The sequence below is a fragment of the Ischnura elegans genome, chromosome 8 (genome assembly GCF_921293095.1).
Source record: "Ischnura elegans chromosome 8, ioIscEleg1.1, whole genome shotgun sequence".
Classification (NCBI taxonomy): domain Eukaryota; kingdom Metazoa; phylum Arthropoda; class Insecta; order Odonata; family Coenagrionidae; genus Ischnura; species Ischnura elegans.
This window is the reverse complement of record NC_060253.1, coordinates 89,146,697-89,171,846: the sequence shown is the minus strand read 5'-3', so window position 1 is coordinate 89,171,846 and position 25,150 is coordinate 89,146,697. Positions and strand designations below refer to the sequence as shown.

At 39.1% G+C, this 25,150-nt stretch overlaps 1 protein-coding gene across 1 annotated transcript; it reads right to left on the bottom strand.

The window, feature by feature from the left end:
• Positions 1–1,671: 1,671 nt before the first annotated feature.
• LOC124164451 (ETS domain-containing protein Elk-3-like) lies at positions 1,672–9,699 on the bottom strand (the record flags this gene model as incomplete). Its single annotated transcript, XM_046541776.1, has 5 exons — positions 1,672–2,877; positions 4,462–5,045; positions 5,918–6,026; positions 8,554–8,709; positions 9,553–9,699. Coding segments are annotated over 5 exons (1,254 nt in total), but the record flags the coding sequence as incomplete, so codon positions are not given.
• Positions 9,700–25,150: the final 15,451 nt, after the last annotated feature.

The window sequence follows — 25,150 nt, the reverse complement described above, 5'->3', positions numbered from 1 at the left end:
ATTTATTCGAGTTTGCAACATGTAATGTGTTATTGTATTTTAATGGACATGAAGTCGTGGATTTTATGTATGTATCATACGTAAATAATAAGAATAAATTTGTTTTTCCTCTTATAAGGAGGATCTTCATCATTGGGCCATTGATTATTGAAGAAATCAAATTTATAGTCTCGCAAATTTGGGGGACGTAGAATCGAATAGGAAGGAGTTGGGTATTTGATATTGTAGCATTGGGAAGGGTAATTGTCTATGGTGAGAAAGGACGTATCGATCGCAGTGAAATTTTGAAATGAGCATATTAGGAAAAATAAAGTAATTCTTATTATGCTAATGAATAATGTGGGCTCCTCCTCAAAATAATTTTCTTTTTTTACCTGTCCTCTACACCATTTTGTGACTGAATGTTCTGCATGGGTTACAATGTTCTAGCTACACAATCGTATCCTGAGTGGTGTTAATTGAACTCAGGCAGGACTGGTCCTTTGGGTAAGTAATCAGGGATGTAAACCCCATGGCCACTGAGGCGGGCAAATCTCCTTTAAGATAAGAAGTTGAATTTCACAGGATGTGAACTCTGAAAACTCTCCCTTTGATTGTTCTCCATGATATCAGCATGCTCCATAGTGCCATTCTCTTCCCATCCCTCTCAAGCATATTTGTTATCAGCACAGACAGATAAGGAATGGTAACTGATCCATGATGTAATTGAACTTGGACTGGAAAATTTTCTGTTTTGTCAATACTGCCCCCTATTCTTGACCTAGGATTGAACCCTTTAGGGGGCGGAGTCAAGTATGTGTGTTCGTACTATAGTGTGTTCATCTCTTTCATCTAACCATCCAATATTTTGGGTGATTTTTCTTCTCCCATGTCTCTTCATGCCTTCTTTCTGGGAACTCTTTATCATAACCCTTCTTTAGGTTTATGAGTGCCAAATGTAGCTTAACTTGGAACTCTGGTGTTCCTCCATTAGCTGTCATAGCACAAACATTGCAACTATGTTTCACTTAGTGTCATAATCTGAGTTTCATCTTGGCTACCTCTGTTTCCCACCACATTTTTCTAAACCTTCATTGCGTTCCATATCAGCTTAATACCTCAGTAATTTCACTCCCTTTAACATCTCCTTCACCATCATGTATGTGTGTAGAAATCAGGATTCTTGCTCTCCATTCCATTTACATACGTACATTAAAATATACAAGAATTGCCGTGAGAAAAAATTCCCCTGGACCGGGAATCGAACCACGGACCTTTGGCTTATCCGTGGTTCGATTCCCGGTCCAGGGGAATTTTTTCTCATGGCAATTCTTGTATATTTCACCGCCGTTCACGCGGCAGGTTCAGAAATATTACACATACGTACATTAATTTACCGTTTTCACATTTTTTGCACCTATTTTTTGTATAATAGTAAGCCCCACTTTACCAAGGCTTTTTCTCTCTTCACTGATACATATTTGGTCCAACCTAACATTTTTTCACTGATTTATGTATATTACGGAGGAACTAAGGCGATATCTTTTTATTAATGGAAATTTATTTTTTTAATTCTCATTATGCACCCCACCATTTATGTATGTGCCTACCTAATGGTTGCAAAAGGGTCACCATTGAGTAGTGTGGTACATCCTAGACAAAGGAGTTGGCTTAAACTTAAAACATCAGTTTTACTGTCTAGAGTTTTTATTTTAATTTGTGTTTTTATTGGATGATTAGTACACTTCTTAAAATTTTTATATTGATATTTCTATGTGCTCCAATCATTTATCTGTGGCTAAATCTTTCAGCCAAATTCCAACTCTTAGTAGAAAACGGGAAAATAAAGGATTTTATTGAATGTTTGCCATCAAATGGTGACATGTTTTAATTTTAGTTCTCAACTTGCTGAATTCATACAGTATCCATTTCTAGGTTTGACCTTATTTTGATCTGTTTACTAGTTTTTTTTTTCACATTGTCAACACTTAGACATATTCAATGATCTATGATTCAACTATTTCTGTCACAAAGATGACAGCCTTATCAAAGAAACAGGTGATGACAAAAACATCAGCTGAAACCAATTTCTTGTCAAGTACGTTGTACCTATACATTAATGTTCACACTCAACACAGACACAGCGATGTATACATTTCAGTCTTTCTTTGTGGCACATAAATTTGTATGCAGCAGAATTCTATTGTAATCATTTTCCTAATTCATTCATACAAATAACTGTCTTTTGTATGAATATAATATTCACTAAATTTCACGTCTGGATGCAAATATGTATTTTAAATTCAAATAATTTTCATGTCTTTAAGCCATAAAGGAAGCAGTTTTGGAAAGATGCTTCTTGAATTAGTTGAATTGTATTAGTGAAATCGGAAATTTACCCCTGCATCAATATTTCCAGATTAATTGATAGGGTATGCTTGAAAAGTCATGTTTTGGATACGTACCCATTTGCAACTACATATACATTTTTAGTTCTTTGGTTGAAGCTGTATTGTTCTTGTATCCTTCAGTTGTAACTGAAAGTTGAGAGGAATTTTTAATGTACAAATTTCACAGTCCTAAGGGATACACAGGGAGGAATCCTGTAATCCTCTAATTCATTTGACCAACATATTCTTCTCAACAAACACAACTTGGGTAGCGACCCACACAGTGAAAACTTTGTAGATCACCGACTGACGTTTGCTTTCCCTGACTAGGTGTGGGATTTGTTACATCTGTTGTGTCCATCATTGCATCCTCGGGACTTACTCCTGTAATGCTGTTGACACCACCAAATGGTGCACCAGAAACGGCACAAGGGGGACCAGGGTTCATGGCTGCACTTGAATAGCCTGTTGGTGGTGCAGCATGGTGATGGTGGTGGCTGAAGTAGTCCTAAAAGACAAAAGACAACTTACTCGAGTGACTGTCTCTGCTGTCCATCTCTACGTTCCATGCCTTAAAATGTAATCATATAGTTGGCTCTTTGATATTGCTAATTTAAGTATGATATAAGAAAACTTGCAGATAAGAGAACAAATCCTTTGTCAATGTTGTTGGTTGCTTTCAGGAAATGCTGCATAGGTAACATTATCTACGCAGCATTTCCCGAAAGCAACCACCTACATTGATAAAAGAAGCTGTGAAAAGCTTCATTTAAAAAATCCTTTGTTACTTAAAAACTGGAGGTAGTTCAGCAAACCCCTAAAAACATTTTGCAGCAAAATAGTATAATGTGGGTAAACTTTTCTCGGGATTCCCACCGGGTTAATGTTTTTATAACGGCTAATGTTTCACGTACCGTCTCGGAACTCATCTTCAGGGCTAAATATTGATTTATTTAATGTTTGGTTGCTAAGTACCATTGTTGTAATAAATTTAGTTGAATAAAAATATATATTTAAAAAATAATAATAAAATAAAATACGATGTCAATTCTTGTTCTTGATATAATAATTCTTGATGATTGTCAATTGAAACGTTGGCCGTTATAAAAACATTAACCCGGTGGGAATCCCGAGAAAAGTTTACCCACATTATTCGCCGTGAAAGCATAAAATCATATTTCAAATAGTATGATGTTTATATTTATTATTACATCATTTACCTTATCCTATTAAACTTCAGAAATCCAGTTACTTATATTTTATAGTGTAACAAACTAAGCCGTGGCGAAGTCAAATGCAAAAACACTGGTAGAGATGCATCCAAAAAAAGAGCTATGTGTATGATTTCAATGAAGTCAACTTATAGTATGTTTCAAGGGGTATTTCTCTGAGAACCATGTTTATCTGCGATATTGAAATTACAAATTACACAAAAATGAATTGAGTCAGTTAGTGTCTTTGTACCACACAAGTAGTGTTTGTTCTTCAATAAATAAATTAGGCACTTTCTCAAAACTTTTCCATGAAATTTAGTTGTTACGAGCGTGCTGCGCCCACTCTTTTCAATGCAGCTCCACCGAGGGATAGGCGCTTTTCTAATTTTAAAATGTAGAAAAAAATGTAGGGTCTTATGTACGAATTTAATTGGAATGTTCATGTACAAGTTGAGGTCAGAGGACCTCTTTAAACACAACATTGGAAGTAATTACACTATCCTCTGTTAAACGCACATGATGACTCATACTTACGTATCAACAGGAGACTTGAATGTGGAATCAGTCGCATTTTGATAAAAGTTATTTATAGAATGCGAGATATTGTTGCAAATGAACAAATGTATCAGTTTGTGCGCCGTTAATGTCAGGAATATTTACCGTTTTTTTTAATTATTGAAAACCAATTTTAGGAAACAATAGCAATATTTAGGAAGTAAGATATGCCGTTGCATATTCTCTGAGAGATTCTGTGCATTTTGGTACCTCATTTGTAGAGTTTGGTTGCATATAAGTTAAGAAAAATGTATCCATACAGTAGAAATAATATAGAATATGTATTCTACCTAAAGAATACTTAGCAGACTTGTGCTTCTCACCTGGAAAGGGCTGTCTATGTACTGGAAATACTGGAAGCCATAATAGGGTGAGCTAGTGGCTGCGGAGGGAGCTGGGGGTCCAGCACACCCGTGTCCATACACTTGGCTGCAGAAGACATCGGAGTAGGAGGCAGGAGCGATTGAAGTGGCGGCTGAGGGAGGATTGCTGTTCTGCGCTGCTTGGGGTGCCAGCGGAGTTGGTTGTGATGGGGGAGGGGGCGTTGGGGAGTTGGATGTGGAGGTGGTGACAGAGGAGGAGGGAGATGATGGTGGGGGACTGCTTGAGGGGTGCTGGACTACAAGAGGCCTTCCATAGCCATCCTCTCCCATTCCCTGCTGTTCTGAGTAATGTCTACCTCCCCCTCCGTGTAGGTAATAATGGGAAGCTATAGACTCAGGCGCGGCAGAGCTAGGTACACTGGAGACAGTAGCTGACCTCCCAACATCGGATGACAGGCTGTTGGACGAGTTGCAGCCACCAGTAGAACTGTTTCCCTTGGAGGAGGACTTCTGATGAGCTTCACTGTATGCCATATTGAACAAAGCGTCGGGGTCGCAGACAAACTTGTAGACATATCGTTCACCTGTGGTTGGAATTCGGATGATTAGGCCATATTAAGCTCCTCTATCATTCTGTGTTTGATGAGCACTATTTCCACCCAAATGTGGGTCTGGATATGTCAGAATAGAGATCACCCCCGACTAAGGCATGGGAAAACAATAATAAATATAGAATAAAATTAGGATAAAATAATTAATATTAATTAATGAAATAAATTAAATTAAAATAGAATAGAAAAAATAAAATATATGTAGAAAAATAATGCTCATATTCAAGAACATTTTCAGCAAGTTTAAATCTTTCCAATTCCAATGACAACTCCATTTAAAAAAGAAAAATTGGGATTTATTTACTGTAAGACCATTGCAAATCTAAAAAATAATAATTCCCTTCATTGCTACCATCACCACTGTTGCACCAGAGGTAGGCACAATATACATTATGCCAATGTAAGAACCAAAGCATTCAAGTCAGGGCGTAAGGAAATGGGTTTTAGGCTGTGTAATTAATTACCCAAAGTGTCAGAGATGTTAAGGGAAATACCTATTTTAAAAAGAAATTAAAAAGATGCCTTTAAAAAAATTCTATTCCACAGAAGAATATTATAATGTTCCTTCTAATTACTTGAGTCCCATTTTTATGTAATGTTATTGTATTGCGATATAAATGAGTGCAATTTTTGTACAGTTACAACAATAATTGACATGCCATCTGCTTTTCAATCAAAAAAAATTATGGTCTTTCTGCAAAAAATATTTTTATTATTGCTTAACTGGAGCAAATTTGAAGTATCCAGGTAAAGGCGAGAGATTTATCCTTTGCAGAATTGTTGCTCTTACTGCTCATTCATTGAAATTATCCTCCAATTATGCTCCTCCAATATCTATAATTTACCTGCAACTTTCTGCATGATTCCTTTTTCATAATAGTATCGTAGTGAACGACTCAATTTGTCATAATTCATGGCTGGTCTGTTTTTCTGAACACCCCATCTTCTTGCCACCTAGAATAGAAAATGAATGTGTAAAGAATGTGTACATCAAGTATCCAGCCTCCTTGATGCCCTCTAGATGGGGGCAGTGGTGCAGCGAGGGGGGTTTTGGGGGATAAAACCCCCCCCAGAGCTCAGAGAAATTTTGAAGTTTAATCCATTTTACTTAATTGGATTGATATTACTAATGGAATAGTGTAAGGATTAATAAAATATCCCCCTCAAAGTCGTAAAACTCACCGTTTTGAACCATTTATCTTATAATTCTGCATTTATTAATCTCGCACCTACCGCTTATCCTGGTGGGTATTCCATACCCCCACACACCCTGGTATTAGTTAACTAATACCGGGGTGTAATTACACCTAAACTCCCCCAGCCTTAATTCCTAGCTTGATTATGTTGATGTGTGAGAGGAATTACTGCTCCAATAGAAATTTATTAACTGTCAAGTGATGGATATTTAAAAAGATATTAATGCATTGGTTTTATTAATTCATAGTTTTATTAATTTTTATTAGTGTTATTTATTAGTTAAATGATTCATAGTTTCTCGGCCAAAGTGTTGCTGGATCCTTATGATGAGCTTATATGAGCTCTGTTGAACAATGCACAACAGAAAACAACAGCGTTACCTATCTTGAATCAAGATTACAAATGTACAACAGATTCCTCCATTTCAGTAAAATACGATTTTGCTCACCATCCAAGAATCCTGGAAAGTAGTGACCCACCCTAATTTCCCATAATAGTGGATTTAATCTTATCCTGCAATTTAGTTATTGTCTTGACAACATTAGTAGTGCCAGAACGCACTTTCCTAAACTTTTTTTAGAAGTGAAATACTTCTCTCTGTATTTTTTTATTGCAAGTTATTATTTACATTTTATTACATTTTTTTTGCTTTGGTTACAAATGTATGTATTAGAAATTTTTTGGCAGCAAAATTGATGAAAATATTATTGGACTATTATATTTATTGTTAGCCAGTGCCGGAATAGCTATTCCGGCACTGGCTAACAAAACACTAGTGTTGGCACTAGTGTTCCGGCACCATGACACCACTGCTTGAGGATGTATAAATGTGCGATTAAGTTGCAGAGAATTTATTTTTATAGTTTACTAGCAGGCCACCCGGCATTACTCGGGAAGGATAGTACCCAGAGAAGTGGGGAACTTGGAATTCATGGTCACATGGCAGGATTTTTAGGTAAAGGAACGAAGTAGGTATGGTGATGGTATACATATGGAACAGCAAACAATGGAAAAAAACTATTTCCTTACACCGTGCATGGGATCAGCTTATTCCTCACCTAAAGTCATGTCAGTGATCATTGTGTGTCCTTACGTCCGCACACTAAAAACTTAATGTGAACGCATACTCTAACAAAAAGGTTTGCACGAAGAGGAGTTAAGTGTAGAATCCTTTGAGTTATGTTTCACCTTTGGGCTTGTCAAGAGGTGTGCCTACCCGTCAGGATGTCAAACCTAAAGGCCGTTTTACACGGTACACGGAATTGCGCAGTCTGGCGTACGTGTGAAGGCGCAATCAAAATTGCGTCGTGTAAAGCGGTGAATTGCTAGAACACATGCGAGAATGCGTGGATGCGAGACGGCAAAATAGCCCCTGTTCTAATTTCGTTCATGCATTCGCGCAATTCCACGCCATTTTAGAAATTAATGCAGCTCTAGCCTGCGCAATTCCGTGCCCCTTGTAAAACGGCCTTAAGAAGTTGCATGAAGTTACGTAACAAACGGTATTGAGAAACGACGCAAAGGACTCGTTGGCACAACCAGAAGTAGCACTACGGGCTTTAGGAGCATGAGAAGCACCCAGGGGTGTAGCCACGGGAGGGGTTTTCCGGGTTACAACCCGCTTCTTTAGCCTTTAAAATGGGCGCAAAAAACGAGTAAGATGAATTTAATAAAAATATAAAAAACACTTTATTTTAATGAGCACCAGTACAAAATTACTGTTTTTGAGTCCTAAAACTCACTTTTTCAACGTAAAAAATCCCCGGACTCCCCTTTGCCCTGGGGTGTTATCCATAACCGGCGGTGAATGGCCGCGTTATCTCCGGTAAAACCCCCAGTGTCAAAATCACTGGAAGAACCTACTTACCAACTTTGTTTGAAATCCGTGCAGCAATTGGAAGTCCATAGCGGACAAACAAACAGACATCCTCTTACATATATATTGAATCAATTGATAGATATACGGTGGGTTATGAGTTGATCTCACCAGTGGCGCAGCGAGGGATAAAACCCCCCCAGAGCTCAGACAAATTTTGAGTTAAATCCATTTTACTTAATTGGATTGATGTTACAAATAGAAAAGGGTAAGGATTAATAGAATATCCCTCAGAAAACCGTAAAAATCACCATTTTCAACCATTTATCTTAAAATTCCAAAGCAATTTATTAATCTCGCACCTACCGCTTATCCTGGTGGGTATTCCATACCCCCACACACACCGGTATTATTTAGTTACACCTAAACCCCCCAGCCTTGATTCCTAGCTGTGCCCCTGGATCTCACCTCTTCTGGTTCGATGAGCTTGAATTCCATTCCTCTTCCTGTCCATGCTATACAGGATGAATTAGCAGCTGGATCATCCAACAATGCAACCAAAAACTGCCACAGCTGAAGGGAACCGCGCCTCTGCTGGTGTTGTTGGCCCCCATTGGACTGTGCCTAAAAGGAAGCATTGAAAATGCTGATATCTTGCCTGTCCAATGTTCATGTAAAACATCTAGGATAGTGCCTTTTGTTTCAAGTAAGCGAATAAAAATTTTACATTTTTGATTAGAATGTGGAGCATGAAAATATTTTTAGAATAGGAATTATAAGCTGGTGGAAAATAATGTGAAATTACATTATATGTAATGTATCTGATTCATTCAAATGGAGGTGTAAGTAGAATTTGTAGCAATGGGGTCGCCAGGAATTTCGTTCGGGGGGTGGGGGTGCAAAACCATGGTGGAAAATATTCGAAAAACAGGGTACTAAGTAGAGGGTTTTAAACTAATATTAAAACTTTTCATAGCGGAAAAATTTCATTTCTCAAAGAAATATTTTGTAAAGTCATGATTTTTCAATATTTGGTTTTCTTTTTTGAAGCAAAGTAATTGTGTTTTTATACCTTGGGGGGATCCGGATCCCCGGACATCCCCCAAAGTTACGCCACTGATTTGTAGGTGCATATTGCAAGTACAGACATTATACGGGCTCTGCATTTCTATGAAATTGTTGAAAATTATCAATACCTACGTATCGAGTATCTTTTCAAGGGTAACTAAATATTTACTCATTTTCACTGAATATGATTTAAATATTTAGAATGGTAAATTTTCACTTTGGTCAACCTAAAAATTTTCAATCAGGAAATTCTGAGTACACAAGTTACGAATGTGAAAGGGAATAATATCCTCAAATTCAATATTAGGTGCATATTTGTAGTTCGGACGTAGTTATCTACCTGAAGTGTTATAATTTGCGCAGTTTTGGAGAATTTTTTAAATTTGTTTCTGCCCGCACCTGTGTGAGGCCTCCCTGGTCCCCGGGGACTCCTTGCTGGATACCCGAGGGCCTCGTGAGTACGCCCTCGGAAGCCCCCCCGACGGCTGGCAGCTGCTCTGCACCCCCTCCGGCGCCGTAGTAATGATGGTGTTGACCGGAGGTGACGGCGGCCGCCGCAGCCGCCGCGGCTGCCCAGTAGCTGCTGCCCGCGGCCCTGTCCCCGCCGCCCGAGTTGGTCGGTGTGCCTCCGAGGGTCGCTCTAGACGCGGGGGCGGAGGTCAAGGGCTGAGGGGATGCGGGCGAGGCCACTGCCGAATCCCGGCGCTTGTACTCCGAGGGCGAAGCTAAAACATAGACATTAATATTCTTTAACTAGCAGGCCACCCAGCGCTGTTCCGGAAGGATAGTACGCAGAGAAATGGGGAACTAAAGGCCTGTTTAAACGGTATATTAACCCATGCAAGTTAATGTCTAAATGCCAGGGCGGATCCAGGAATTTTTTTCTGGGGGGGCACAAAGGTCTGATAGGCAAACGGTCTTCTCTTATTTGAGATTAAGAACAACATATGACGATTACTGTACGAAATGTTATCTTTATTTTAATATGAAAATTAAAATATATTATTATTAAAAGATCGAGGTATACACAGAAAAAACGAGCGTAATTATAACCATATTAAAATGGGCTCTCCGTTTCACCCAGGGGCGGTATGGAGTATTTGGGGGGCCCTCGGTTGGGGCTCATCATAAGGCCCTCCTTATTCGGGGTGCTCGGGGTATTCCCCGGAAATTTTAGGAAATTGCCTGTCTGGAAATGGATTTTGACGCTATTCCGGCTCTTAAAAACTAGATCAAAGTTAAAAATAGCAATTTCGCCAGAAAAATACTTTGAAGAGTGAGAATTTCACAGCTTGTAAATTTTAACAATATACTATGGGTCCATTGTCTATTTAGTGAATTTTTCCCTTGAAACTGCGCAAAAATCTAAAATACCTTTAAAGTAACCTCTTCGAATAACCGTTTCAAAAAACCACCGGGATATTTTTTATGTTCTGACACCTTTATTTTATTTATTTTCTATTTAATCTTTTTACACCGATGTTGTAAATGAAGCAACTTATGAGAACGTAGAGTTTTAAAATTGTAAAAAAAAAACTTTCGTTCTAGTAATCTGAGCCTTTTTTTATTGCAACTTTTATATGCACTTCACGTCAAGCGTGAGCGTTGCAGGGGTCCCCTAAGCTCGGGGCCCTCGGCGATTGCCGACCAGCCGACCCAGACAGCCCCTGCCCATAGCCCTCCGTCTTGCCTCTAGTCACAACAAACAGCAAACTTCTTGACGAAAATGAACAGTTTAACTGCCTGACGGTTCGTTTTCATCTGACAGTCCGCTTCCTTTCGTCTTTTGTTTTCATCTGGGCGTTCGTTTCCTCCAGGTGTTCGTAATGTCTGAAAGTTCGTGTTCATGTGGGCTTTCGTTTTAAACATATTGGCCCTGTTTTCTCTCAACTTACTTGTCAACTCTGTTTCTTAATTATTGAAAAGTAATTTGATACAACTATGGGGGAAAACTTCCAGTTCGGCCTGAGGAAGTCGAAAAATAAAATTAGGCCGAAAGTATATTGTAATTACATGTTGCTCTAATATGACATCTGTAAGCACTATTTTAGCGTTGTATTTATAGAAACTTTTTGACTAATGTTAATCGTATTGACCAATTGTCACTACGCGGGACTGATCGTCAAGGACAGATGTTTAGAGGTGTTCTTTTTACTGGAGAGGATGAAAATGAACGGTTAATCAAAATTAAGAATTTGACCCACCTCTACTTTATACTCTCATGTTCTTTTTGTGCATATGAAATGAATGAAAGAGATTGTAGAATATTTCCCTTGAATAGCTTAGTTACAAAACATGTTTCGATGCCGTAGAATTAACCCAGACGAACAGTCGTTACCCCAAGGTTGATTGAAATAAAAGTTTATCGATCAGTCACTTTGAACACGGACTACCTTAAACAGGCTTACCTTCTTGAGGCGATTTTTCATTCCTCGAAGACTGACTTGTTTGATACCCAGGAACTGTTTGCGAGGGGTACGAGCTGTTTCGGCACTCAGCAGCTGAAATGAGATGGAAAATAATAAGTATAAGGTTCCTCGTATGTGCCAATCGCACAAATGAAAACGATGGAAACCCTTTTTGCAAAATGTCGTCCATGTAGGAGCTTCTAGATTGCAAGGTTAACAAGATATCTAAACCATCTGGTAGTACCGAGTGAGAGAGCGAAACATTTTATGCAATTACTAAACAAATTTTTCTTGTTAATCTTTATACAGCGTTGATGAGCGAATATAATCCCAAGAAATAGTTATTACGAGAAGAGGACTAAAAGCCCAATCCATATTTTCCGTCAAGAACTTTATAAAGATGTGTTTGGATGATCCATTTACCCGCACGTGTGGATGTAAACACATTCACCATCAAAATTTCGCCGACTACACAACAGAAATTGCGCAAATCTACGAATGCATGTCCAATATTGCCCCTGATCTAATTTTATACATCTCTCCGAGCATTTTTCCAGCCACGCAGTTGCACGGGTAAATGTATCGTGTAAACAATGCTTAAGAATTGTTTTCTATTCAACTCGCAGCATGAAATAATATCTCATTATGAAGCATCACTCATTGGTTGTTTGAATTTTCTCTCTTTTCGTGACATACTACTTGTTTGAAGCATAAGGTGTAATCTTTTAAATTTCAGTGAAAATTGAGCACACTTCACCAATTGCCCGTATCTTTGGAATAATTTTTTTAGATCTACGAGAATTCTGATGTAAAATTTTCAAATTTAAGATACCGGTTAAAGATGACAAGGGTAACGAAACCCTGTTCGGGCCCGCCGGGATAAGCTCATGGGGCTAGGCTCGCAAGTCCAAGACTTATGGACAGATCCTAGGAGGGTATCGTATTCGTATTCATCCGTATTTCGCACATTTTTGACCGTCAAAAAGTCGAAAAAAGGTCTTCTTATCGGTACGTCTGTATTCCGCAAATGACCACCAACTGGTTTTTCCAAACAAGTGTGTGGGCTGTGCGTTGGATATCCCTGCTAAGTGAAATGTACCTATGCTAGGTTTACGAAATGGTGCGAATTATTGATTATTAAGTATTGCATTTCTACTAATTAAAACCACCGAAACTTAAAAGTAAAATTAATTGATTCCATAATGATGGAAAACGTAGATGAAGTACTGTATTACCGGAATATATTGTTTTTTATTTCATTAATATCCTTCAAAAACTCTAGGAGTAGCTTAACTGCTAAGTTTTTCGAAGAAAAACAAGATCAGGCATGCTTTTGGAAATTTGGTCATGTTTGTTCCTCTGTATTGTAGCAAAGGATGGAATCTATAAAAAATGACGTATTTTTTCATAAGCATGAATTACATGAGAGCATATACACCAATTTTCAAGTCTCTACCTTAAAAAAAGCAATTTTGGACTTTTGTCCGGCTATTTCCGTTTTCTGACCACTGTGCACCGTAGTGATATGGAGTCCACCGACACCTCCGAGATAGGAATGGAACGGAATCGAAAGGATTGAAGAATCCTTCGCCGTCATTTGGGCGACGTGGACTTCCTCTAACAAAACTGAATTCACTGTTCATAGGGAAATAGGAGATCACCCTGTGGAGAGAATGATCCAGAGGTTTTTCTCTAGATGGGCTAAAGATGACAATGGTCTTTTCTATATACCCTGAATAGTTGAAGATAATAGCAAATGCTCTCAACGAGTAGGTAATATGTATACACGAGCGTGCTGAGCCCGCTCCCAGCGGGCTTCCCCCGCTCTTTTCAATGCAGGTCCACAGAGGGATAGGCGCGTTTCTAATTTTAAAATGTAGAAAAAAAAGGCAGGGTCTTATGTACAAATTTAATTGGAATTTTCATGTACAAATTGAGGTCAGAGGACCTCTTTAAACACAACATTGGCAGTAATTACAATATCCTCTGTTAAACGCACATGATGACTCATACTTTCGTATCAACAGGAGACTTGAATATGGAATCAGCCGCATTTTGATAAAAGTTATTTAAAGAATGCTAGATATTGTTGCAAATGAACAAATGTATCAGTTTGTACGCCGTTAACGTCAGAAATATTTACAGTTTTTTTTTTTTTTTTTTTTAATTATTTAAAAACCAATTTTAGGAAGCAATAGCAATATTTAGGAAGTAAGATATGCCGTCGCATGTTTTCTGATAAATTCTGTCCATTTTGGTACCTCATTTGACGAGTTTGGTTGCGTATAAGTTGAGGAAAAGGTATCTATACAGTAGAAATAATATAGAGGATAGATAAAGGACCCGGAATGATTCGTCCCCTTAGAAGCATACAATATGAGCTATCATCTAGAAGTGTTTGCGCCAGGGGCGGACTTGGGTGGGAGGAGTGTCAAGGGGGTCATGACCCCCCCAAATTTTAACAATTTTTAATAGTTTTATAGTTTTTATACCCTTAAATGTCTAAAAGTGCTCAATTTCATCAGTTTTTAAGAATAAAAATGAAATTTTAGGCTCAAAAATGCGTAAAAAATGGGAATTTAGATAAATATTTTGCACGGAAGAACGCCCCTCTTTCCCGGGGAGTATTCCATACTATGAGGACCCAGGTCTTGACCTCCCCCGAAATTTGATGCTGAATCCGCCCCTGGTTGACGTGCCATATCTGTCATCATGAAATTTTTAGGTGATATACAGGACGTTCAGTATGCTCAGGACGTTCGCCAACAAAGAGATTAATTAAATGCTCCAAAGTCCGTTACAAGTTACACTTATCCCTTTTACACTGACCCGGAATTTACTGCGATGGTTTGCGAAATGGAAAGGACTGCAGGGACCAAACACAGCCTCTCAACCGGTGAGCCTTTGCACTCATTCGCACGACGCAATTTTGGTTGCGCCTTCGCACGTACGTCAGATTGCGCAATTCCATGTACTGTGTAAAACGGCCTTAAAAGGGAAGTGAGAAGCGTACACTTACAGTTTTACACCGACCCGGATTTGCTGCAATGGTTTGCGAAGATGGAAAAGAACTACATGGACCATACACAGCCTCTCAACCGGCCAGCCTTGGCACTTGCTCACTCACACACAATCACACGTAATCTCGATATTTCGTGAGAGTTAATGACCTCTTCGGGAATGCATTCATCATGACGACGGAATAGTCACTCTGACGCGGGAAGGTGAAATGTTCGGTCGCTCTTTTGCCTTTACTGCAGCGATTCGTCTCCGGTTCTGAAGTAATTTTTTACCAGCGCACTCAAGCAACTCAAAAGATACCCTAATTACCTCCATTCTTTTGAAGGTAAAAGTTAATGTAAGACTTAAAAATTAACGATTTTCTTTCAAGAATATATTTTTTTGCATTTTAAATTTCGGTTGCGAAAATGATTGGAATAGTTGTCACATTTGTAGCGTCGACGGAAGGTTTTGGCCGTGTGAAGTTGATGGAAACAATTTTTTTTCGATAGGTGTGGTGATGTTGGTTAGTTAGGGTTGGGAGAGAAGTAGGAAGCAATATCCTTAGCCTTTGGTTCCATCATCTTTGCGAAGTGTTCAATCGAGAAATATATCGAGGAAGGAAATCAATTTCCTCCGCATATTTGAAATCACCTTTGCCGAAGAACGCTACAAATTCTCGCACCCCCATCAATTCCCGAAAGAGTATGCGCGACGGAAATGAATTTCAAACCAAATTCTTCCGCGGAGGGTAAATCCTTTTTTTTTTTACCACATTGAAAGATGGCGCGCAGTAGGATTCCTTTGGCGACGATTGCTATTACGCCCGAAATGAAAAGTCTCAGCGGTCCATCGCTCGTATCCCCGGCCCGAGAGAATCGAGTGTTCGGTTTCACGTCAATACGTAAATAGCTGTTTCGTTATCGAAATCTCGTAAACGGACAGTTCGTAACAACGACATCTCGTAACCGCGGCAATTGGTAACTAGAAAATTCCTATCTATTTCGTATACGCGACTATGCGTATACGGACGTTCCGTAACTGGAAGTGATGAAATAAAGTCATGGAATGTATGAGAAATATTAGAATATTCAGGATGGAAAACATGAAATATGCAAGTTCAAGTTACTGTTTCACGCCTGTCTGTTTGAGTATTAATATTTCTCAGGCACTCCATGAGTTTAATTCATCACTTCCGGTTACGGAACGTCATTATTACTGTCGCATTAACGAAATAGACGAATTTTCTGGTCCCCAAATTACTGTCGCATTAACGAAATAGACGAATTTTCTGGTCCCCAATTGCCGCGTTTACGAGATGTGGTTACCAACTTTCCGCTTACGACATGTCGGTTACAAAATATCCGTTTACTTATTGACGTGATGCCGAGTGTTTGACGCCCTAGTGGATGATGCTTAAGCATTCTTTATCATAAAGACCATCTTTCTTACGGTTTATGCCGTGCAGAATGTTACGTTTTGTCATTATGTTTCACGGCGTTACAGGAAGCGTTACCAGGGATGCTACTTTTTGATGATCATGAGACCATGAGCGAAAATACTTAAGGTGAATGCGTTGATATGTAAATTTTATAGCCAATTAATGTAGGTCAAGTGAGCTGAGTGGAAGACAGTTTTTAAATACGAACTCTAATTCCAACTCAACTTCCAAGCCCGGAAAATTTTAGGAAATAGCATTCCCGGAAACGAATTTTGACGCTAATCTGGTAATTAAAAAATGGAAAAAATTTTATAAGAATGGCAATTTCGAAAGAAAAAATACAATGCTTATAAAATTTAACAATGCGTTTTGGTTTTATTGTTCATTTATTAAATTTGTTCTTTGGATTTGAAACTGCGCTGAAATAAAAAACAAACGTCGAAAATGACCTTTTCGGATGAGCCATTCAAAAAAAGTTAATATGTACTACCTTTTATCTCCTGACACCTTAATTTTATCAATATTTTTATATAGTCTATTTACGCTGAATACGTTATAGGCGAATCAACAGATGATAATGCATAATTTTATAATTGCAATAAAACTTTGGTTCAACTGATGTCTGTTTTATTACACCTTTCATTTACGCTTCACGATGTACGCGTGTTTTGTGGGGCCCGTCTAAGCTCGGGGCCCTCGGCTATCGCCGACCATCCGATCGGGCCAGACCGCCTCTGATTGGAGCTCGTATTTAAGAAACCAACCTGGACTCGGCTCAACCTCAGCTCGAGCCAGAGTAATGGCGGCAAATGATACAAAATAATACATTTACGTAAACTATTTTTGTTCCTGATTTCCTGCGCACCAAAAACTAGCATGACTGGAGTACAGCATCACTCGTGGAAGGTTTTTTCACTCGAGATACTTCATTTCAAATATGTGAGACGACGACGTCTTGGAACTTAGCGACGAAATTTAAGTCGGGAAGCGAGTGAGGTCTCGTAATACCAACGTGGCAACCGAATCTTCTTTGAGTCAGGATCAATACTTGAGCATAGTTATAGAATACGGCCCTATGACTTAATTACATAGTAGAAGTTTTTTTTTGTAGACTGCAAAAAGTGCGTCTTTCACAGTAAACGATCATCTTATGTGCTCTACAGTTAGTGTTACGGGTCTTGTCCGAGGAAATTATTTTAAAAATCTATAGTACGCCTTACCGCGTAATCAATAGTTTCGTGGCTTCAAGCTTTATTTATTTCTCTCTCTACATCATACTTGTCTCAAGTTATTCCAAGAGCTTCAAAATAAACTTTTCCATTGTATTTGATGAAAGTTTCCTCCTTTCACATAAGACCCGCAGTTAATCCGCCACACCATAAAAAGTTGCAATAGTTTCAGTAGATTTTGAGTTCGACGATAGGTAACTAACGCCAAAGCCATTAAATTACTTATTTTTTTCACTGACTTTACTTCATTGAAGTCGCTGGTGAATTTACGTCCAGGAGTCTAAATTATAAGACGAAATATAACTACTAGGCTAGCTTTCTTCCAGACGATCGTTGTGTAAGCTTCCGTGGATCTAAGCAGTAAGCAACTGCAAATCAGGCGATAATTTTTCTTGCTGTGATACCCGTCATCGAAGGGAATTTGAAACTCAAATGAAGGTTGACGTGCTCGGTAACGTGCTTCATAACTCAATACGATGTTTGAAACATGGAATGAAAGCGTAATGAAATAGCTTGCATTTGTAAATGAGGGTAGTACCTACTCCATGAATAATTCATCCATGTCATAATGCTACAAGTCATCTTGGTTTCTTCATCAGTGTAGGTTACGTTTACTCAATATTTGTTATGATTTATGGCTAAACTATTCGACGAGTCCACGAGATGCTATTAAGCTAATTACAATTTTGTATTAATTAAATTATTAATTTAAGCTCTAGTTGGAGTTTTGACCAAGGAGCTGCTATAAGCGAGTGAGAATTAAGTCGGCCGATATCATTCACAAATTCCAAAACGGCACGAATACACTTGGCAAGAATTTGAAGAGATTAAAAAAATATATATTTTAGGACGACTAACTTTTTTTGACCTTATTACATGAATTAATATTAACTTAACTATTCATAAGGACAAGCTGTAGTGATGGCTATGGTAGCTGTTAGCTTTGAAGATGATCCATCGAGGTTAAATTACGAAATTAGGGCACACGGAATGTTGATTATACGTTGTATGTTCGTTGTATTTTAAGGTAATTCTTAATTTTTCCTTTACACTAAATCCAGGTGTTTCAGCCGACTGTAGCGCCATCTGAATGTAACTAATGTGATTCGACTTTAGTTAGAGCTTCTATTTGCTATAAACTAAAGAAGAAACTCGGTGTCAAGCTTAAATGTTATTTTTATCACGATTCTTAAGGCATTTATGACATCATATCAGTTTTTGGTCAAAATGACGTTTGTATTCTAAGCGTAATCAGAAATTTTCCTGTGCCTGGACAAGTACTGCCATACGAGCATGTGTAAAAATGCCGATGTTCGAATGCAATATCTAAAAATTTTAGTCAGGAAAGCCAATCAGACCATGAAGTATTGTCATCATTATCATCAATGGAAAAAAATCCTAAGACTGGTTTGACGCAGCTACAAGCCACAGCTACAGCATTGTCGATTCTTCTATAAGCTAATCTTTGCACACCTACCTATTTCTTCTTTTTCACATCCTTCTTTACCTATTCCATGTACTTTGCTCGATGACTTCCTTTTCCGTTCTTACCGTCTATTAGTGCCTCAACGTTTGTCTACATTAGGCCATAATGTCTCAAGAAATGGCCGATTAGGTTGCTTTCTCCTCTATAGCCATTGCACATGTCTCACTTCCATATACTCCCAATATAAAATTGATGGTTTGTGGCGTAACTTTGTGAAAGCGATTCATTATGAAAATGAAAAAGAGGAAACTTTGTGTTTTCACATGAATATTTATTCACACATTTACACGACCATGGTTTCAACGTTAGACGTCATCATCAGGCGTACTCTACCGTGATGGACCTCTGTAGAGTTCACCTGATGACGACGTCTAACGTTGAAACCATGGTCGTGTAAATGCGTGAATAAATATTCATGTGAAAGCACTTAGTTTCTTCTTTTTCATTTTCACTCCCAATATAAGTCCTGATAAACTGTTTCCAGGGGCGGATCCAGGATTTCTTTCTGGGGGGGGGGGGGGGGCACAAGCAAGGCTGTATCCAGGATTTTGTTCTGGGAGGGCACAAGGATATCTCGTAATACAAAATGAACGCAATAATAATGGGACCGTATTAAAAATCTTGCATATTTTTTAAGGGTCTGGGGGGGAGGGAGCACGTGCCCCCGTGCCCTCCCTAGATCCGCCTATGATTGTTTCCTTACTTCTATGTTTAAAATTCCCGTTGTAAGTAGATATTTCTTTTGGTAGAATGCTCTCTTCCCCTGACCAATAGGTAATTTCTTTCTTGTTTCTCCCATCGCTCGCTGTCTTCCTCAGTCTCGGAACATAGCATGCCGTTATATTTGGCCTAAATTTAATGTTGTCTGGTTAATTAGATGTTAACAAACAGCATTAGCGATGTATGTGCTTCTATATGATGCTTTCATGTATCAGGAAGTACTGAAAAAGTTGCAATAACGACATTTTACTAATCCAAGTGGTAAAAAATTCAAACGTCGACGTATTGTTACAATACGCCAGGACTGAGGAGGTTATCCTTCTTCCTAAATAGCAGAATGAATCCTCCTGTATTATTTTTTGTTATTGTAACCATGTTTTCTTCAAGTATGTTATATTGTATAATTAGAAGAGCACATATCAAATTTTTGCATAAGTGGCATTATTTGTTTCTTACACCTGCGTCATCAGGTCTCCAATCTAAGGGGAGCGCGTCAGGAAACTCTCACCCACTCATCTACCTTCATGAAAGTCGGTCGTGCAGCATCCGTGGTGCCGGGAAGCAGCGAGCGTTCCCCCACTCCTTCATGAATGCATCATATACACGGTCAAATGCTCCGTATCAAGACGGAGCCGAGCATATTTAATGAGGTCGAGTGAATATTATGACGACAATGGTGCTCTCTCCGCGCGGGAAGTTTATCGCGTGGGGGTTATACGAGCATTTCGAATGAGTGAGCATTGTGATGGAGTGGAGAGCGTGAGGGATCATGGGAATGGTGGTGGTGGGGGACTCGATATGTGAGTATACGTGTGGAGAGTGGGGAGAAAGGGTACGTGCTGATGCGGAGGTGGTGAGGGGAAGGAGAGGTGAGGAGACTCGGCAACGGAACAGCAGCGCCACCGGAAATGAGGCACCCTGGCGGCTTTTTATTCAATTACGGATTCCATCTCTCCCCGAGCACGTGGTGGTGCTGTAGCGCCCTAGTCCCCGCCTCCTCCTCCTGCATTCTCGCCATTCACCCCACTTCCCTCTCCTTCCTATCCATCCATTCGCAATTATGGATCCACTGTTCCCTCTACGACCACCCAAAATAAACATGTGGCCAGAGGTGGGAGGCAATGGAAACAGATTTTAACAATAGGGTGGTTTCCTATATTTTTTTATTGCCTAAATCGAAAGATTATTACTCCTGGAGTACGTATTTCACGCTTTTAGATTTTTAAATGACGATATATATTTTTCGCGATTTAATGAAAAGTGAAAAATTTCAAGCGCGCGAAAACGGGACGGCTAAGTGTGAATGCTGGGAAAAGTCCGTGTGACGTCATTCTGGTTCCGGCTGCCGCCGTGTGAGGCCACCTTGGTGCGAGGCTATGAGCGCCGCTACGATGGAGGCTGCTAGCAGGTATCAGAGTGCCCTGATAGCAGGTAGCGCTTCGCTTAAATAAGGATTATTTATACCCTATCAAACGAAGGAAACCTTTCGACCATAGGCAATTTTAATAGGTGATTATTAGGAAATGTTTCCTTGAGCTCTGTGCCTCATGCATGCATTGGTAATCTCAGACGATGTAAAACTCCTGATTACTCGTATAAGCATCTGGGTCCCTGTGGCGTCACGTAGAGTGGCATCGCATGGGCGCCAACCTGGCCTTTTTCAAATGAGATTAAAATTGACCATTGTCATTCGTCTGAACTGGGATTTCTAAAACAAAATAATTCGTGTATTATGAATACACGAACGGTGGGTAACGAATCGCAATCAATGCCTTTCGTTTTCTTTGATTAAGGAAACTACCCTATTCTTGTTGACGACACGAAGAAGCAATGAGAGTCGCGTGTTGATGGACAACCATTCTTTTCGACGACGCGAAACAAAGAAAAAGTCGGCATTGTAATGAAAATAGTGGCGTTCGGCTATCCACGCCTTCGATCCCGATGTTGCGACCTAAGTTTTAGACCATAAATTGTGTCTAAAATTTGTGTTAGTATGAGATGTAAAGTTACGGTACGTACCGAAAAAAGATCGGATGCTTTCCCGGCGTATGCTGGTAGTGAAGGCTATTGGTGTTCTCCACCGGGTAATCTCCTCCATGGCTTCTGACGTTTCGGGGTACGAGTCGTACTCCATCTTCATCACTCAGCCCTGAAGATGGAGTACGACTCGTACCTCTAAACGTCGGCAGCCATGAAGGAGATTACCCAGTGGAGAACTCGAATAGCCTTCACTATACAGTACGTACCGTCGCTCCCGATTTTATTTAATGAGTACTTATCCTCGATATGTGTGTTTTTAAAGCGTGTTAATTTGATATGTTGAATTAATAGTGAACGTTACTATATGTATTTGAATTAAGCATTTTCAATACTGCGGTACTTGTATTTTTTATCGGAAATGCAATCTATAAAAGTATTTCGTATATTGCTATCGAAATATAATTGTTTTGAATATATTGTGCAATTTTAGAATACATTCAAAATGAATGTATTATTTACATTCGAAGTCATTGGCAGTATGGAACGGTAGTTTTGATTGAAACCATGAATCTTTCAAGTATTCCATTTCCAACCCCATTTATCATTTTTCGTACCAAAACGCGCCCACTAGGAACTTAATGCAGTTGTGTGAAGTCCCCTCTGTTCCCTCTTTTATAAAAACTGTATCCCTTTCATCGGTATGCATTTGTCATCCTCACTGGTCAACAATCCTAAGATTGGTTTTACTGTTGTTCTTGTATAACTTACATTTTACAGATATACGCCAATGGAGAATTTAGGCAATATAAGAGATTACCCCTAAGTTTTACCAGAATTGCATATTAAATTGTCCTTAACATGATTAATACTTATGAAGATTTATAGTTAATATGAATCAAGGAAGAAGTTTGCCATGAAAAAAACATTTGGCTTTTGCTCCGAGAAGATGTCTTTGTGGTGTAATTTGTTTTACGCCTGACCGACAATCGGGAGATCCGGGTTCGAATCCCGGTTAAATAAAATATTTTGTTCACACTCAACTTCATCCTTGGCGTATATAACTTTATACCCGTGCGCTAGACTGCGCACAGAGTCTTCATATCATGATGGGTGCTTTCCATTCATGCGACTCATGAGTCGACTTGTGTCGGCTCGCGACATTTGTTTATAACTCTCCTATTCCTGTGCGTTACCGTTTGTTGACTTGTGTCACAACAGTCGGCGACACACACCGAATGGAACACGAAAACCGCGACGCAAGTCGACTTGTGTCGACGTGTGTCAATGAATGGAAAGCACCCGATGTAACTAAACTGTTCATTGATTGTTAGGCGGTGCGAAGTTCGCCGGGTCATCTACCGGTAGTTACAAAAAATCACCTGACTGTGTAATGCAAATTTTTCTGCATCAAAAATTAAAATATATTATAACGATCGAGTCTATCGTGAAGCGTATATGAAAGGTGCAATAAAAAAGACTCAGATTACGTGAACCAAAGTTATTTGCAATTACGAAATTCTACGTATTCGTTGGTTGTTTTACACTGGCTGTATACTCAGTTTAAAAAGATTATATATAAAAAAATGAATAAAATAAAGATATCAGAATGTAAAAAATAAGATAATGCTTTTTTAAAAGGGTTATTCGAAAAGGTTACTTTAGAGGTTTTTGACATTTCAGCGCAGTTTAAAGGAAAAAAAATCACTAATAATAAGTAATAGATAATGGAACCGTACTACATTATTACATTTTATAATCTGTGAAATTCTCACTTTTCACATTATTTTTTCTGACGAAATTGCCTTTTTCATTAACTTTTATCTGGTTTTGAAGAGCCAGAATCGCGTCGAAATCCATTATAGGGCATGCAATTTCGTAAAATTTTCGGGGATCGACCCCCGAATTGTCCGGTAAGGGAGGCCCCATCATGATCCCTAGCCGAGGGCCCCCAATCACTCGAGACCTCCCCTGAGCTCACCGTAAATGAGCGACCGAACGAATAGCGAAGGTAGACCGGGGCGATGGGGACAGTTAGGATTAGCCGAACGCTTTTATACCATCCTTTTTCAATCCAGTGTTTCTGTAGCAAAGCTTTTTGGCGAGAGGAGCGAGAAGAAGAGTGCTACCAAGTGGGGGAAATAGGGTTAGGGTATAGAGACAGCGTAGAGGGAGATTACGTGAAGAGGCATCGAGGAGTGGGGGTCTCTGTGCAAACATTCAGGGTAGCTAGGCGCTGCATCGGAGTCAAGTATCCTATTCAGCCGCGAGAGGGGGGATAAGTAGCTCCTGGGGGCAGGGAGGCTCGGATCCCTAGGGTACGGTGCATTTACCAGCCTGCTCTTCCCCCCCCCCCCCCCAAGGGGAAACAGGATGGGTGCAGGGTACATAACAAGAGGGAGGTTGGTGTACGCCAAGGGATTATGCGTGAACACATCGCATTTAACCTCGCTCCACTTACCTCTCCCATCGTTTCCAGAGCCCTAATGCCATGGAGAAAAGTTAAAAGGCTGAGTATAATGCCACGGATTTAACTTTTGGTGAGATGTATGCTAAGGTAAGCCATCGAAAGCATCTCACCGATTAGGGCGAAGGAATTCGAGGTTTTGATTCCAATCTCATCACTCCTCCTCGATCGGTCTTTTTACTTCACTTAATGCTTCTAGCAGTTTTTACACACTTCTTTAACGCCGTTTTACAAGGGGCACGGAATTGCGTAGGTTAGAGCTGTATTAATTTCTAAAATGGCGTGGAATTGCGCGAATGCTTGAACAGAATTGGAACAGGGGCTATTTTGCCATCTCACGTCCAAGCATTCTCCCATGCGTTCCAGCAATTCACCGCTTTACAAGACGCAATTTTGACTGCGTCTTCGTACACACGTTAGATTGTGCAAGAACGTGTAAAACGTCCTTTATGATAGGAGCTGCCGTTAAAACACGAGGAGTGATCCATAGATGCTTTGAAATGATGTGATAGTTTTTCTTTTCTTGACTAACTAAATTTCCATTTTCGGCCACTATGTTTTCTTTCTGAGTTTTATGCGTATGTTTTCAATATTTTCTTTTTGCTCTCCAGCAGTTGGGTGAAAGAGCAAAACAGAGAAATAAATGCATACAGCACAATACAAATTAAAATTTAAAATCTGGGATTATTTGTTAATGAGTGAGTCGGCAACTCTAAAGTGAAAGTCTCAAATGGTGTCCATTTCCAAATATTTTTTTATGTATATTTCATGTAGTATTTTTAATGTGAATAATTAAAATTATTATTTTTAATACTTATGCAAAACTTTACCTATCATCTTCAAAAATTTAGAGCGTAAACAAGTTTGCATAAAAAGCTGGCATTTATTTCACTGTATATTATTTTTTCAAGCGTTTGGATTGTCTACGTCTATTTTTGAGCAGGATGTTTTTCTGGGAAATTGTGAATGAATTCCGTAAAAAAACAATTAATTAAATTACTGACTTAAACTATGTTTTTTCCACAGAAATATTTATTTAAGAATTATCATGGTTAACGCTACCTTATGGTGACCTAGTAGATGACGTTACCAGTAGCAACCACGGTCGTGTTATTATAAAAATTCGGTGGAAAATCGACGTTTACGTTATGTATTCAAAATGTTCAGCAAATGCCACAAAGTATCGCTGGAAACCCTCTGTTTAATTTATTTAAATTATACAAATCTAACTTTTTAGTCCAAATATCCTACGGGATTTAAAAACAACTT